Source organism: Sciurus carolinensis, chromosome 8, assembly GCF_902686445.1.
Source record: "Sciurus carolinensis chromosome 8, mSciCar1.2, whole genome shotgun sequence".
Lineage (NCBI taxonomy): Eukaryota > Metazoa > Chordata > Mammalia > Rodentia > Sciuridae > Sciurus > Sciurus carolinensis.
In genome coordinates, this window is record NC_062220.1 from 7,551,746 (window position 1) to 7,569,738 (window position 17,993).

General features: G+C 42.3%; 1 protein-coding gene across 6 annotated transcripts in view; it reads right to left on the bottom strand.

Annotated features, from left to right (window-relative positions):
* Znf398 (zinc finger protein 398) overlaps positions 1 to 12,701 on the bottom strand; it is a 35,094-nt gene extending 22,393 nt beyond the window's left edge. For 4 of the 6 annotated variants that reach the window (XR_007109844.1, XR_007109846.1, XR_007109845.1 and 1 more), the window contains exons 1-2: positions 12,247 to 12,604; positions 9,503 to 9,898 (exon numbers count right to left, since the gene is read on the bottom strand). Coding sequence is in view for 3 of the 6 variants with exons in the window: in XM_047561506.1 (XP_047417462.1) it covers positions 9,503 to 9,898; positions 12,247 to 12,270 (420 nt within the window). In the remaining 3 variants the exon portion in view is untranslated. Of the gene's footprint in view, positions 1 to 9,502; positions 9,899 to 12,246 lie in introns of all 6 variants that reach the window. The other 2 variants (XM_047561508.1, XM_047561509.1) reach the window with 1 other exon arrangement.
* Positions 12,702 to 17,993: the final 5,292 nt, after the last annotated feature.

Sequence of the window (17,993 nt, forward strand, 5' to 3'; positions counted from 1 at the left end):
CCAGCCCTAGTTTTATTCTTAAATATGAATTAACTACTAAGAATCAGTGACCTCTTACAGAAAGCCTGTGATATGAACAAGGAAATAGGAAAAAGGAAAAAAGAATGAGTGGGGTGGAGGGGGAGTAATAATGAACAGAATTATTAAGCATATAAATAAAAAAATACTTCTCTAATTAGTATTACCATAAATATTTGAGAAAACTTTTTACCCATAAAGTAACAACAGGATGCTGTGGGAAAAGGACAGTGAGAAAACAAGAGACTATTGTTGCTAAAGTAGGTATATATATTTATATGTATATGTATGTATGTGTACTTTTTTTCCCAAAATTAAAATTTTTTTCACAAAACCTTAAAATGAGCTAAAATACCAATCCCATATAGAATTAAAGACATTTCAAACATGCAAGGATGAAAAAAGTCCCTACGCATCTTTTCGTGGTAAGTTTCTTGAGGACGTAGAAAGGGTTAGGGTTAGGGTTAGGGTTAGGGTTAGGGTTAGGGTCAGGGTCAGGGTCAGGTTAGACCTGAGCCGGGAACACGAGGCAGGAGTAGGCGGAGTCGTCCCAGGGAGGGAGCTGCGCCACAGGCTAGGAAGGCCACGGCCAGGTTGGACTTCAGGACGACGCAGGGAGAAGAGGAGAGGTGCGACTCAGCGGAGGGAGACTCGAGAACACAGCGCAGGCAGCAGGCAGAAGAGGGATGTGCCTACTGGAGGACAGGAGCCATGACCCCAACCCTGAGACAGAACTGTGATCTGTCTCACAGCACAGTGGTCTCAGACCACTGTAACCTCTTAAAAATTATTAAGCTAGCATTTAAATGTCTATTAGTATTTACTATATTAGAAAAAGAGAATTTTAAAAAATATGCATTAATTCAAAATAACAAATTCACCATGTGCAGTGGCACACGCCTGTAATCCCAGTGGCTCAGGAGGCTGAGGTAGGAGGATTGGGAGTTCAAAGCTAGCCTCAGCAATTTAGCAAGGCCCTAAGCAACTCTGCAAGACCCTGTCTCTAAATAAAAAATAAAAAAGGGCTGTGGATGTGGCTCAAGTGGTTAAGCACCCCTGGGTTCAATCCCTGGTACCAAAAAATAAAAATTTAAAATAAAATAACAAATTCATTGCAAGTTAATTTTCATAAGATATTGTGCTAAGCAAAACAAATTAGTGGCATCATGAGTTTTTGCAAATGTCTTTAATGTTTGAATTAAAGGAAAATCATTGGATTTCTGTATTTTATCTAGTACAATACATTGTTTGGGTTGAAGTATATGAAGAAAAGCTGGACTAACAATGTGAAACTAGAATAGAGTGGGAATATTAAAAAATCTTGTAGTTGATTATGTATATTTTTTCCCCTGAATTCTACACCAAAACTCTACAAGTGCTAGTGTCTAATTATTAGCTACAATGCAGAATCTGAAGCAATATCAAATGAACTTTTGCCTATTTTGCACTTTAAATGACCTAATATCCCTTTGTGATTTTATAACAATCTATGCTGGTCATTTGGAAAATACTGATTCTCTGAGTTAGGCAGATCTTCCCAATGGTGACATATTTCAAAAAAAAAAAAAAAAAACTTTAAATGACATTAATTAATATGACTACCTAAGTTTTATAAAACTGTTAAGTTCCTGGCAGTGAATTCTAATTTTCATTTGAAAGAATTCTAATTTTACATTATCATTGGTAATAATTATTTTTCTTGAAAGAACTTAATCATTTTCAAGAAACTGTCTGCTTGTGTGTCAGTTACTCTTTCAAGCAGAAATGTTACATGGGAAAAAAAACCAGTTAGTTCAGTTCACAACTGAAACAACTGCCCAAGTACTTTTCTTAAAGACAATTAATTATAAGTTGTTCTGGGTATGAAGGAGAAATGTGTTATGTGTATTTCCATCTCGTCACACAGAAAATTAAAAAGACAGATATTCAAGGGTCAACATGTAATAAAACTAACATATTTACTACTCATCAAGCCATTCTTAAGTGAATTTTTTTTCATTTGCTTTAAGTGCACAGTGGTGAAGGACTTCCAGTAAATGTGTTGCATCTGCCTTGATTTGTGCTGTCAGCAGTTTTACCCACCACTATTTTTGGACTGTCAGTGCAAATGCTGATGGTAAAAGAGATAAATGATGTCCCGATATTATTATGAAAACAATTTTGCCCTCTCTGACCCTCTGGGATCTGTGGATCACACTTTAAGAACTGCTTTGATAGGAGCTGGGGTTGTAGCTCAGTGGTAGAGCACTTGCCTAGCACGTGTGAGGCTCTGGGTTTGATCCTCAGCACCACATAAAAATAAATAAATAAAATCAAGGTATTGTGTCCATCTATACCTAAAAATATCTCTTTAAAAAAAGAAATGCTTTGATAGAAAAAAAATTGGAGTAGCTACCATATGCATAGTCCAAAAGAGGCAGGAGCAAGTCTAAATCAGAAAGTCTTGAGCTTATAGGCTATTAAGGGAACCTAACACAAGGTAGAAAATTAAGTGGAGTCAAAGGGCCATATAAATTCAAAGAACAATTATTTTAGATATGGGACACTAGAGAAGGCTTTAAGAGAGGTGACTTTTGCACTGGTCCTTAAGGATAACAAGGACATTCTAAATGGAGGGGACATCACCAAAGTAGGAGGTGTCATGGGGCTTGTTCAAACAGCACTCCATCCTATTGGCTGGAGGGCAAGGTGTGAGATGTGGAGTGGGAAGTCGGGCTGGGGTTCAGCTGAGGAGCCAGTGAGGACCTGGCTGGGTACAACTGCTGTGGGGAGAGAGGAAACAAAGTCACCTAGCTAGAATCAACAGATGTGACACTTGGGTTTTTTGTTTTTTGGTAGCAGGGATTGAACCCAGAGTCACTTAACCACTTAGCCAACATCCCCAGTCCCTCCCTCCCTCTCCCCGCTTTTCTTAATCTTTGAGGCAGGGTCTCACTAAATTGCATAGGGCCTTGCTAAATTGCTGGGGCTGACTTTGAACTTGCAGTCCTCCTGCCCTAGCTGCCACCTATTATAGGTGTGTGGCCAGATCCAGCCAGGTGTGACTCTTTGGAAGAGAGGGACCATGACTTAATCAAATCCCACATGAGGTCTTCACCAAAATTTTTCAAATTGTTGATGGACATTTATTTCATTCATTTCCTTATATGCGGTGCTGAGAATTGATCTCGGTGCCTCACATATGCTATGCAAGTGCTCTATCACCGAGCCATCCCAGCCCAATCAAATGTTTGTTGAGTGAACACGCGTAGTGGGCACCTGTGTTGCCTGCCTCAGGGAAGCCTTCTTGGAGGAAGGGGACTTGCTTATGCTTCCAGTCTCCGTTATTGCCTGCCCTCCTAACATCTTTGTCATTCTTTGACCACTTTCTGACCTCAGTAACATGCCTTGGGAATTCTCTGTGAGCTGCCCCTACCTCTTTGTGGGATAATAGTGTTGTGTATCCTGACCCCACATTGATCTTAAGTGTGACTCTGATGGCCCTCAGCCCCTGATGACTGCACCTTCTCCAGCAGAGGCTGATGGTTAACTGTTTCAGAGTGACCTACACCTTGCTGGTAGTCACCCCTGTAAGAGATCAGGGTCTCCCCACTTTAGAAATCCAATGCTAGCCAGGCATGGTGGCACGTGCCTGCAGTCCCAGCTACTCAGGAGGCTAAAGCAGAAGGATTGCTTGAGCCTAGGAGTTCAAGACCAGCTTGGGGGCAATACAGCAAGACACCATCTCAGAAAGAAAGAAAGAACAAAACAAAGAGAAACACCTCCAAGGGTACCAGGTCACCCAGAGATACTCAGGCCTTTGGGATATGATTTAAAACCAAACAAACAAACTAAAAAAACACTCAACACTCAACTCTCAACTCCACAAGGGCAGATTGATTAAGGATAAATGTAATTTTAATTTATATTAGAACTACATCTGACTTGACACTCAGGCTGGCTTGTTCAGGAGTAAAGTGTCATTTAATGTTTATACACAGAGCAGGTGAGCTGGCTGTTCCTAGCAACAGTCATGCCTTGCTGCAGATGACAGATCCTCTGCCATTTACTCTAGAGAAACCACGCTAACAAGTCAACAAGACACTTCAATTCAGCTGAACACATACTAACTACTCTACGCCACTGTCCAGACTGTATACTTTACACTGGATAGTAACTTATAAGATCACAACTCACTGGTATTTTATAGGTCTTACACTCCTTTCATAAATTTAATACAGCCTTTAAGGTCCCAAGGTCTATATGATGCTTATAGCTATTATTTAGCTATAAATAATATTTTATTTTTTCCTAGTTGCTTCACTTGTATCAACATTTTCTCCTTACTAGAAATTTTGTTCCTTGGGGCTAGAACAATAAACCACTTATCTTCACATCCTGCTCGGTGACAAAATGGGGTTGACAGTGTAGACTTGTAAATTTGATAGTTTGTTTTTATTTAACCTATCTACAAAAAAGATCTGCTTTATCTTACAGCATAAAATACATAAAATAATGACAAAAATTAAGGATCAAGACAAGATTATTGTTCCAAATTTTTAACTAAATACATTTTTCCCCTCTTTTTCCAGAATTCCACAGAAATGGCAATAAATAAGGTTGGAAGGGATTAGATCCACAATCACACAAAGAATGAGTTGGACAGCCCATCAGCAGATCTGTTTTTGATTAGATTCTCACGGAGACAGAGGCTGAGACAGTTGTTAGGTCTAAGTGAGGCAGCTGTTCCTCTAACTATGCACAGGAGAAGCCAAGGAATTCAGAGATACTCTGAATCCAAAACTGGCAGACACTCTGAATAGGAGTAAACCTGGTTATGAAGCGTGGTTTAAAGGCCTATCTTTAGCACAGGGACCTGTCCTTTGCCACATCGGCCCTGCCCGAGAGGGGTAACAACAGCATTTCCCCAAATCTGAAACAGAGCCCTCATCTCTAAAGAAATTTAACCACCTGCCTGGAGACAGCGTGGACTCAACAGCTAAGGGTAGCAGTGGCTCCTTCTGTCTGGACCGTCCTGCCTCTCTGCTCCCTGCCAGGGAACCTTAATGTGAAGTCCACTTATACCAAGCATCTGTGGAGAGTGCCCTCTCCTACAAAGGGCAGATCCTTTGGCTAAACAGGTCTGTATGGTGGCAGAGACTTCCTATTTCGAATTATTAAACAATCTAATTCTTTTATTATGACTATGAATAAGGAACCAAGGATTACCCAATATTCAGAAATGCCTAACTGCACCAAGATGAACAAATGCTACAAATGATACCAGAGGAAAAATAAACCCAAAACAAACCTCTGATACACACACTCAGAGAAATTCAAGCATACCTTGCATTCATTTAAAAAAAAAATCAGACTGCTTTTAAAAAGGAGTAGAAAATAAGCATTTGAAAATTAAATGTATAATTGATAAAATAAAAATTAGGTCAAGGAAAGATCAAAGAACTCTAGCTAAAAAGCTAAAAAAGATAAAGTTAAGAGATAAAGATAATAATCCATTATCCATGGCTGGAGTTGTAGCTCAGGGGTAGAGCACATGCCTAGTATGTGTGAGGCTCTGGGTTCGATTTTCAGTACTACATAAAATAAAGGTATCATGTCCACCTACAACTAAATGTTTTTTTAAAAAATCCATTATCCAATGATAGTTCCAGAAAGAAAGGAGGGAAGAAAAGAGGAACAGCAAGGTGAAATATAAAAACAAACTACAAAAGAAAACTTCTCAGAGTTAAAAGTCACCAAGCCACCAATCATCTGACTGAAAGATCTCATTAAGTGTCCAAAGTAAATTTTAAAAGACCTATATCCACACATATTCTCAATACATTTAGAAAAGCAACTATAAACACTTCCAGAGAGAAAATATAAACAAATGAGAATAGATTTGGTATTAAACTTTTCATCAGTGGCCTCTGATGACATGAGACAAAGGCCCCAAAGACTTTAAAACTCTGAGGGAAATGAACTATTTCTCAGTCTCAAAAGGCAGGCCATCCGGCTTGCGCTGCAACATGCATCAGCCACGAGGTCATCGTGCCAAGTGAAGTAAACGAGCACAAGAGGACAAGTGCTGCGCAGATCCCTAGAGTCCTCAAGTCACAGGCACAGCAGAATGATGGCTGCGGAAGATGGGGCACAGGGAAAGGGGAGTTAGTGTTTACTGAGCACCGAGTTTCAGTTTGGGAAGATAAAAAAGATCTGGGAATAAATGAGGGTCATGATTACTCCCATGTGAGTATAGTTAATGTCACTTTAGTGACATTAAGTGACAATTGGTTAAAATGGTAAATTTATTCTACATATATTTTACCACATTAAAAAAATAAAATAGGGGTGAGGGTGCCAGGCATGGTGGTTTACACCTATAATCCCAGCAACTCAGGAGGCTGAGGCAGGAGATCACAAGTTTGAGACCAGCCTCAGCAACTTATTCAGGTCCTAAGCAATTCAGCAAGACCCTGTCTCAATAAAAAATGAAGAGGACTGGGGATGTGATTCAATGGTAAAGCAACCCTGGGTTCAATCACTCGTGCCAAAATAAATAGGGCTGGGCAGTGTAGTATAGCTCAGTGATAGGGCACAAGCTTAGCATGAGCGAGGCCCTAGTTTTAATCCCCAGCACCAAGAAATGAATAAAAATTCAAAAACAATGTTTAAAAACTAATGAAACTGATAACTTTGTCCAAATAGACATTTTGCCTAGTAGAGTGGGAAATAGGAGTAATACACCCTTCAATTGACTTTAAATGTGTGGACAACTTGGAAGATCCTTTAAAAGCTGGAAAGAATAAAAATAAATTAAAAAAAAATAAGAAAGAAATTTTTGAGGGAAAATGATTTTGGATCTAGAACTGAGTACTCAAATATACGGACAGAATAAGGTCATTTTCAATAAAGCAAGGATACAAAAGTTTATTTCCCATATTTCAATCTAGTTAATCTTCAGTACATTTTGACTAGCTATAATGCATTTAATTTCATGAAGAAATCTTTAAAATAAATCACTTTATATGAGTTTGGAGTTTAAGATGAGCAGTTTTAATGTTAGCCACTTACCCAGTAAGAAAATAACTTGAACTTACTTTTACCTTTCTATTAAAAAATACTAAATTTAAGTGACCCCAACAACCTCTGGAGAGGTTCTCAAGACACAGATCGGATGTGGCAGGAGCTCCCTATCACACGGACTCTGACCTTCCTCTGCCCCTGCACAGACAACCTGATGCTCTCCAGCGAGCTCCTGTCCTCTTGCCACTCACTCTGCACTGCTCTGCTCGGCCTCCCAGCCCTACTTCTCCACTCACACAACTCTTGTCAAGGCTCCTGTCCTTATCTCTGTGGACCTCCCAGGAGCACAGTCAACCTCAAGGACAACTCTGACCTGGAAGTATGCTTTCCTCTTTGGCCTATGATACCACCCACCTCTGTGTGTGTGTTTTCCCTGCCTTCCTGGCCTCTCCAGCTGAGTGAGCCTCCTCTGCTGGCTTCTCCTACCTCTGGAACTTTGTTCCTGGACCCTTTTTTGTTTATCCATTTCCTCTCCTGGGATAATCCCTTCTACTTGCATAACTGACAATACCATCTGTCAAAGACTCCCAAATATTTCTCTCTCCCTTGAGTTTCAGTGTCCACTTAACATCTCTCTGGAATGTATCACAGACCTTTCAAACCTCATACTGCCCAAGGAGAACTCCTAATTCCTTCCCACTCCAAGGCCACACCTCCCCAAGGTATTCCCCTTAAGGAAAGGCCAACACCATCTATCTAGTTCTTCAAGACTAGAGTCAAAGACTCAGTGAATCTATTCTCTGGAGTCAGCTCCATTAAAATACAACTCTGTTATTTACAGTTAGTAACCATATAACCTTGGGCAAATTAGGGCTCTTGTGAGAATTATATAATTTAAATACTTAGAACACCAAATTCTAAGCATCTTACCCCCGTGAGTGTACCATCGTTGTTCTTAATTTCTCATTTCTAATTTCCATCAGTAGGCAACACTGTCAGTTCTACTGCCAAAACCCCCAGCTTCTGTCTACTCCTCCCCTCCACCCCTGCTGCATTCAAGCAGTCCTCGCTCTATTACAGCTGCCTCACTTTTCCCTCCCTCTTCTGTTCTGGCCCCCAAGATCCATTCTCTACAAAGCAGCCAGTGATTCTTCAAAATATAAACCAATACAATTCCTCTGCTTAAACCCTCCAATTTCTTCTCATTACACTGAAGTTTAAAATCCAAATCCCATGCCTTGTCTTAAATGCCTTCCATCAGTCATTCACAATCCTACTCATGTATTAGGATTTCTAAGGGGCTTTGAAAATTACCCATGCTTGGGCTCCATCTAGGTGTGATGCCAGTCAAATTGTAAAAGCCCACCAGCTAATTCGTAGGTACAGCGAGGGCTGAACAACTCTGCCCTAAGAGATCTGACGCTACCCACTTCTCCTGTCGTGCTCCTCCTATTCAAGCATGCAGCCAGCTCACTGGCCTTTTTCCTTTTCCTGTGCTCCACATCTGTGTGTGCCTCTGGGAGTTTGCACCGGCTATTCTTTCTGCCTGGAAAGCTCTTCTCAGATTTCTCATAGTTAGGCCCTTTCAGCCTCAGCTTAAATATTGTTCCTTAATGAGAATTTCTCTGATAACCGCTTGAAAATAGATCACCAGATAGCACTTTGCTTTACTTTTGATCAAAGCAAATATATTTGTTTTGATACAAATGTATATACAAATATAGATGTATTTGTAGTAGCTTCCTTTCCCCAGGAAATTGTAAGTTGAGCTTAAGTGAGCTGTTTACTGCTGTGTCCTTCATAGAATGTACAATGAGCAAACTGCAAGTGTTCAAGAGATACTTACTGAACAAATGAATGAGGAAATAGGCATGTTTGAAAACTAGCTGCCTCAAGGTTGTCTTCCACAGCTTTAGAATAATATTTACCTCCTTATGTTTTACGGGCTATTTCCTCCAGAAGGGCCATGGGGCCCTAGCATCCCTACATGCTTCTTCTGTAAAGATGCTAAAGGACAGGAGCTATATCAGTCCTAATCTGTGGATAATCCCCAGTCCTTACATTAACCATCGGACTGTATATCCCTTACCTTGTCCCCTCTGGCTTTTCGCCAAAATCAGGAACAAATTTAAATGGATTGATATTGGATTTAATTTCCTCATCAAGATTCTGGCACATAGGTTAACGGAGAAAAGTGACACATAAGGATAGGAGAAAGCAAGAAAGAAAAAATCCACCTACCAGATAGCCAAATTTGGCTAGGATAGTTTTCCCATCTGAAGCTTGACACTGTAAAAGGGCACTAAATTAAATACAGAATACTTCTCAAATAAACACAAAACAGCTTCATGGTTCCTTCAACCTAAAACATTTTTAGATTGTGAAAGGAAATAAGAATATCTAAGTAACCGACCAAGCCATTGCTTACTGCCGTGTGAAGTCTAGAGTACTATCTCAACCCTAGAAGAGGAGGTATTACCTTTGGGACATCGCCTTTAATACCTGGGGGCAGGCGCAGGAGCCAGAAGTTCCTGTTTCTCAATAAGTTCTCCAGGTTCTCCAGCCGCCGCTGCAGCAGCCCGTACTCCTGCAGCAGGGTCCCCAGCACGGCCCACTTGCCCTCCAGCTGGCTCCCAAGCTCGGTCACTGTCTTTTCACAGCTGGCTAGCTTCTTCTCTGCTGTCCCTGTCCTGCCTTCTAGGTGTAGGAGTCGCCGGCTGTGGACCTCCACCTTCCTCTCTATGGCCTGCACGGCGGCCACCACTGTCCACAGGGAGATGGCTGCGGTCTGCAGGTGTGCCTCATTTGCTGCTGGGGGTGTAGGAAGAGGAAGGGGCTGCAAGGATGTAAGGCACTCGGAATCCCATTCAGAAGTCTGTGTGCAGTGGAGAGATGGGACAAGACAGAGTGTTAGAAGGAACCCTGGACCGCAAACTAAAATCTGATAAGAACTGCTTAATTGTCCAGTTGAGATTAATCTACATACAGTTTTAGTGCAGTTTTAGAGTGCTGGCATCAGTCTCATTGTTCTGGAGGTCATTTTGGTGGTTCAGGGATAGAATCAGAAAGACTGTGAATCCAACTGTTTTTTTAAGACCAAGTCCGGCACATTTCCTCTAATATGAGGCCCATAGACTCAGGGTGCTGCTGCCTTAGCTATCTCTGGAACAGGCAAAACTGCACAAGGATTCTTTCAGGTTTCACTGAGCTTAGTGTCCTGAAGCAAATCCCTTAAAAACTCATGCTCTCGCCCTGTCCACCACCCTGTTTACACACCACAACCATACATTCAGGAAGAAGTGAGCAAGCTGGGGATGTTGAGTCTACAGAAAATATGATGGCTGTTCTCAAATATTTGAAGATTATAAAACAGAAGACAGACGGGCTTTTTTAATCTTATATTGTGTTACTCCAAAGGGCAGATTAGACCCAACGTGGGAATTTTCAGGCAAACTCTGACCTGTAATAATTTTGAACTAGATCTTTCCACAAAAATAACAGGCTGCCATATGACTGAATGTACTTTGAAAAAAAGAGTGGCATAGAAGGAAGACATTCCTACAACAAATAGGAGGTCGAACGAGGATGACCTCTGCAGAGCCTTCTAACTCCACAAACTCCCCTCTTTCGGCTTCACATACCACCATATTCTCACTTCACCTCTCCTGTGAACTACTGTCTGCACATCAACAGGCTAGTCTAGCTCAGTGGGGACAACACTGCCTGGTGCTCTCCAGGCATCTTTTCCCATTCCATAAAGCCACTACAAACTCTCAAGTTAACATGCCTAAGAATCATCTGTACTTAAAACACATGTTGATTCAGCAGGTCTGGGAGGAAAATGGAGATTCTTAGTTTTTAACAAGCTCCCAGGCGATGGTGCCTGGGAACACAGCAGTGAGCAGAAAGACTTTTCAGTTGGCATTGCAGTCCCCTCAATCTCAGGAGATGACAGGGCTTCCTACTTTGAGATGACAATTTGAGTAGTTAGAACTAAACTCTCTCAACTTTCTCTTTTTCTTCACATTGTTTTCCTCTTGAGACTCATCAGTAATTCCCTCCCAAGGGAAAAAGTTTCATCCTACTTAAAGCCAGTCTCTCCACTTATACTCTGAATGCCACCAACCCCTTCCACCATTTTAGGTACATTGTTTCTTTTATCACCAACATGCCAATCCCTACAGATTCTTCTCCATTAGATAGACCTGTCCTGTTCAGTACCAGTCACTGGCTACACGTGGCCACTGAGCACTTGCAGTGTGCTCAGTTCCAGTGATCTGTGCTGTATATAAAATACATGAGATTCTGAAGACGTGATATGGAAAAAGCTGTAAAATCTCATTAGTGATCTTGTATACTGATTCTTGTTGAAATATTATTTTTCATACATTGGATTACATGTTTTTGATAAAAGGAAAAACAGCCGCAAGAGTAAAGATGGCATTCCCCTCTGCTCTATTCTCCAACCCCATTGCTGCTGCTCCCTCTTTTTTCCTCTTCCTTTTTCCACTTTCAAGCCACTTCTCAGTGGACCAGTCTGGCTCCACTAAACTGCTCTCCGCAGGGAGCCAAAGGCTTCTTCCGTGGCAAGTCCAGGGAACTCTTTCCAACCCTTCTGCTACTGACCATTCCCTCCTGGTTCTCAGTGGCCGTGTGCAGGGGCTGTGCCGGCCGCCTCCGTGGCCCCGGCAGTTGGGAGGATGCCGGGCCCACTGCAGGCCCGCAGTACAGGAGCGCTCGCGCGGCCCGCGCTGGCCGCAGCCGCCGCAGGGCCCGGCGCGTGAGCGCGGTCCTCACGCAGTCTGCGGAGCGCACACCTGGCTCCACCTCCTCGCGCGCAGGTGGCCGCACTGGGAGGACTAGGTGACGACAGCTCCCGCGGCCGTGAGAATGGCCGGCGGACCACAGCAACAGCCCAACCCAAGCGCGCTCCCCGTTTCTGCAGGCTGACACCAAACGGGGCAGCCCCTCTCGGCTCGAGGCCGCCCACCGGGGGTGCCCGGGGCCCCACCCCGAGGACGCGGGACCTGCGGACCCGAGGGAGAGCCGCGGACCCGCGCTCGAGCTCGCCGTCCGGGTGGCGGCCCCCGAGCGGGCTGCGGCCGCGGAGCCGGGCGCGGGCGACGTGGCGGCGGGCCGAAGAGGAGCCTGCCGGCCCCGGCCCGCCGCCGCCTCCCCCAGCCGGGGCCCTCCACGCTCGCAGCCCTCGCCCGCCGGCCTTACCGGAGCCGCGGCCGCCTCGGCCATGGCCCTGCGCTGCCCGGCCCGGCCCGGAGTCGCCGCCGCCGCCGCCCCACGCGGGCCCCGCAGCCCGGTCCTCTCCGCAGGCGGCGCCGGCCCCGCCCTGCCTTCCCGCACGCAGGGGCTCGCGCGGACGCGGAGCTGGTCCCGAGGCAGCTTCCCGCAGCGGTCCGCAGCGGCGCTTTGTGGGCAGCGAGTGCGCGGGGAGCCGCGCCAGCCTAGACGCGCCGCAGGCTCGAGCCGCCCGCCCGCCGCGGCCAGCGCGCCCCCTGGCGGCCCCCGGGGCCAGCGGGCCCCGCCCCCGGGTCCGCTTCTGCGCGGCCAGCTTGGCAGTGCCCAGCCAGAGTGCGGGCGGCCTCCGCACGTTCCCCCGAGAAGTCCAGCGGACGGTAGTGTAGCGCCCAGCTGCGAACAAGGGCTCAATCTGGGGAGCGCTTTTCTTCATGAAGGTCCAGTGAAGAAGCAGAGCTTCTGCTGGATGACCTTCCGATTTAGCGAGTTTTGGAATCGCGAAGAGTGCGAGAGTCAGGTGGGAGACAAGGCTGGAGTGCGTCTGTGGGTAGAACCATGACGAAGCCGTGTCATTTGCAGAAATCACAGATGTGGCTGCTAAAGCGCGCGGTTCACCTCTTACGTGACCCGAGTTGGCACCAGATTTACCCTACGTGGATTATTGACTCTCTGGGGCTTGGTCTGGAGTGACATACTTGAGGCTCGCAGAAATAAAGCTTGCAGTTATGGTTTGTTGGGTCTATGCAAAGGAACGGGTGAAAAGAAAGTTAACCATGGAGGTTGTGTGTTGAACGGTGTGTTATAGTAATATAGTTAGATAAACCCGAGTTTCCAGCACACTCCTCCTTTCAAATTCGCATGACTCAAAATCCTCTCAAACCTTTTGCAACAAGTCAATCAAGTCAATGTCAGTAGCAGTAAACGTATCTATAATTAATGAAAGTTATGGGGACCCCCTGTTGGGACACCTACTCTTGGACATACTATTATATCTAGACGGTAGTTACTTATGCAGTATATAATTTGAGATCTACCTGAGTGTACATCTTGGTCAAGTGGGGAATATTTGAAAGGTAATATTAGCATTCTCAGAATCCAATATCACCATAGAATGAAACTTAGAAGATACGAGAAAAAAATCTGAAATTCTTCCCAATAAAATTATTTTATACTTTTATTATTAAAAATGTAGCTGTTATAATTTAAAAGTTTGACCTTATAGGGCAAGAGCAGTAATTTCAAAGCCCTGTCGATTGTTAGATGGTCCTATGATTATTAAGCAGGGACATGTGCAACACTTATCAAGACACTTTTCAGCTGAACTCCACAGAGCAGGAAAACTAGCTCTGCCTATATGATATGGTAATATTACCACCAACTTATTAAATATTTCTTCCTCTAACAGAAATTTATGGCAAAGACTTTCTTCCTACTTAACTCTTGGTCTTGATTTTGGGATGGTAACAGCATTTCATTAAGCAATTTTGTTGACTAAAGTTTTTATATTATTTGAAGAAACAATATACTTTCAGAAGCAGATTTAAGATTGTTGTACTCTTGTTTTTTTAAGTTTTAGATAGACACAATACCTTTGTTTTATTTTATTTATTTATTTATTTATTTATTTATTTATTTATTTATTTTGTGGTACTGAGGAATCTAACCCAGTGCCTCCCACATGCTAGGCAAGTGCTCTACCACTGAGCTACAGCCCTAGCACTGTATTCTTATTTTTATTTTCTAATTTTTTTGCTGCTATGCAAATAGAGAAAAATTTGGCCTTAAAGTTGGGATCTAGAAATGTGACAATGGAACAATTTAACTGGTTTTCAAGTTAACTAAATAATCAGTTTCTACCTGCAGCTCGGCTTTCCTTGCATGCACACTGATTTCAGCATCTTCCTTGAAGCAGGGTCAGCAGAAGATCTTTTCAACAGAAATTGTGGAAAATATATGTGCACTCTTTATAAATTTATTCAGCAAATTCAGACAAACTTCTTTCTCTGCAAGCAATCACTGGTTATTAGTAAATCTTGATACACTGGTAATCTTTGCTGGAAAATACAAAATAAAAACTTTCATTTATTACCTTTGAAAGCTGTAATAACTTCTGTTCCAGCTTTTTAAATATCTTGCAAATGTATGTGACAATTTCAAATATTTGTGTATCAGATAATTTGTTATTAGCTGAAGAAAAAAATATGGAAATATTTCTGCTTACAGCCAGTAATTTTCTATTAAAACCAACATAAGCTAAAACCATTCTCTGAATATAAGACTTAAGATGTGAACAAACTATAGTGTATATGTGCTCAAGGCCTTTCTCATGTTTATTGTGTAGGCAATGAGAATTGTGTGCACTTCCCCTTATTGAAGAGAAAATATTCGATAATTTTTTTGAGGTCAGATTTATTACATGTGTGATATCCAGGAATCTCTCATTAAGTAGGGAAAGCAGAAGTACATTTGAATTTGTCACTAATATTCCACATGGTGAAATCTTTGATTCTTCATATTCAACTGTGCCATATGCCAGATGCTGTGGTAGCAAATTTAATAATTAACATTTTGTGCATAATGGATATAAATCACAAAGTTTTAGGAATGTTTTTAAAAAGAAATCAATATGTAGAATTAATAGCTTGGGCAATATCAAAAAGTTTGTTCTCTTTACTTGAAAATGGTTACTAGCATATAGTAATTATTTCCACAAGCTTTAAAAAACATGAATGTTTACAGATTCCAAACAGTGAATAACTCATATTAAAAACACTCCTGTAGGGGCTTGGATTGTGGTTCAGTGAGAGCGCTTGCCTAGTGTGTGTGAGGCACTGGGTTTGATTCTCCACACCCCATACAAATAAATAAATAAAGGTTCATCAACAACTAATAAAAATATTTAAAAAAAAAACACTCCTGTAAAGCCACTGTTTAGAGAACAAATATGTTTGGGGTGCCTTATTTTAATCTACACTTTCTACTTTTCTTTATCTCTTCATATTTTTAATCTTGTCATATCTCAAACATGATTTATCGTGTGTATGTTGCATGTTTTTTTTCTCCTTGTGAAATTTGAAGGTAACCAAGTTGATATTCTGCTTTTATTTTCCTAATTTGTGAAAAATTACCAAATAGTGATTTTTAAAATGATTCACAGACTAAATGAAATTGAATAGTTAAACATTAGTTTCTAAAGATTGTTTCCTGGGGCTGGGGTTGTGGCTCAGTGAGGCACTGGGTTTAATCCTCAGCATCACATAAAAATAAATAAATAAAATAAATAAAGGTATTGTGTCCATTTACAACTAAAAATTATTTTTATAAAGATTATTTGTTTCCTCTTATGAAGAAATTGTACCAAATAATTTTATAGTAATTACAGTAAGGATGTCTAATCTTTATTACATAACCTGTGGTAGCATTTTTTTTTTTTTTGGGGGGTGGTGGTGGTACCCGTAATTGAATCCCAGTGGTACTTTACCACTGAGCTACATTCCCAGCCCTTTTTATTTTTCATTTTCAGACAGGATCTTATTAAGTTTCCCACATTGGTCTCAACCTTGCAATCCTCCTGCCTCAGTCTCCCAAGTCACTGGTACTATAGGAGTGCACCACCACACCTAGCCTGTGGTGTCATTTACATTTTTATAAATATTTGTAGGCTCAGAAAGGAGGTAATGTTCTTTCTAAAGTTATTCAGATATCACAAATTCTTAATATTCATATTGTCAATGTATTTTAATTGAAAGTTCTTGCTTATTACACAACATTCATACCTTTCATAATCCTCAATAATTATTATAGCAATACTTGTAATATATATGTGTATATATATGTATACCTACACACATTCATAATATTTCAACTGTTAGAATTTCAATATATAAAGCACATTATCAGATTTTGCACTACAAGTTACATACGGAATTTAGAATACCTAAATTTAATTGTAGATATTCAGTGGTACAGACCTGTAATCCCAGCAACTCAGGAGGCTAAGGCTGGAGAATCACACGTTTGAAGCCAACCTCGGCAATTTAGTGAGGCCTTAAGCAACTCAGCGAGAAATTTAAGTAAATAAAGGGTTGGGTTGTGGCTCAGTGGTTAAGTGGCCCTGAGTTCAATCCCTGACACCACAAATAAATAAATAAATACACTCAGCTATTAACAACAAATCTTCATACTCTCTCTGTATGAATGAGCATATAAATAGTGTGCATGTTCATGTCACTGGAGATTGTTGCACTGAGGAGATGTGATGGTGATCTACACATTCACATGTCATTACCCACTCACAGGATGAAGAATGCCATAAATGGCATTTAGCTATTCCACCTTTCAATGGCCAAGGCTGAAGCAAAAGCTGAAGATCAGGATGTGGTCAAACACTGATCCCAAATCTCAAAAGAACAGATGAGGAAGGGCACAGCTGCTCTTAAAAATGGTTTACCACTTGGTTAGGGGTTTAGCTCAGTGGTAGAGCACTTGCCTCAGACCCTTGTTCAATCCCCATCACTGAAAAAAAGAAAAAAAAGCTTGCCACTGACTGGTAAAATCAAACATATATTTACTACATGATTCAGCAGTCCCACTCCTGGGTATGGGTATTTTTCCTAAATAAAAGAAGGTATATATTCCTACAATCCTTACATGAACGTCGACAGCAGAATTGGGAAAACGAAGTATCCTTTAATGAGTAAATACACTTTGGTACAACCATACTGTGGAATAATATGCAGAAATTAAAATAAACTAGTATTACAACAGTGTGGAAAAATTAGAAAGCATTATACTTTTAAGAATCCGGTTGCCAAAGGTTACACATTTCAATTGCATGCCATTTTCAAAAGAAGAAAATAGGACGCAGAAGGAATAGGTTCTTGGCAGAGGGGGGATGTCTTGGCGGGGGACAACTACACAGGGGTAGTTGGGTAGTTGGGGAGGGATTTGGGGAGTGACAAAACTCTGTTTTCTGATCATAGTGGTTATTACATGTATCCATACGCATGTTAAAATTCATAGAACTTTACACTGAAAGATAAAAGTTAATTCTCTTATAATTTAAAAAATAAAAATTTTAATGGCATAAGAGTACATTTCATTATTCCATCGCCCACTTATTCCACATACACGAGGCCTGCTGTACTTCTCTCACACGCACCCTCTCTCCCATCTGCACACTTTCCCTTGGTTTCTTCAGCTTGACAACCTAGTTTATCATCCGGATAGAATCTGAGGCTGATGTCTGCAGACACCTGCCACCTTCCTCTCTCTTCTTCAGTCCCCTCTCCCCCATCTTATCCCCTTCCTGTGTCACTCCATCCAGCGCTCTTTTTTTTTTTTTTTTTTTTGGTTGTCCACGGACCTTTATTTATTTACTTACATGCGGTGCTGAGGCTCCAACCCAGCGCCTCACACGCACTAGGCAAGCGCTCCACCGCTGCGCCACAACCCCAGCCCTATCGCCCTGCTTTTGTCTCTTTGTTTCTCACTCCCCGTTTCATCCCCTCTCTGTCCCTCTGTCCCTCTGTCTCTCTGTCCCTCTGTCTCACCGAAGATGCTGTGCGCGCCCTCCCTCGCCCCGAGGGCAGCTCCCTGAGGCCTGGGCGGCAGCGCCCACCTGCCTCCCCCGCGAGGGCATTCTCTGGCCTGCGCCGGGGGCGCCACGAGCCCTCAACCCCGAGGCACACGACTCGTGGACCGGCGCCCAGCCCCTC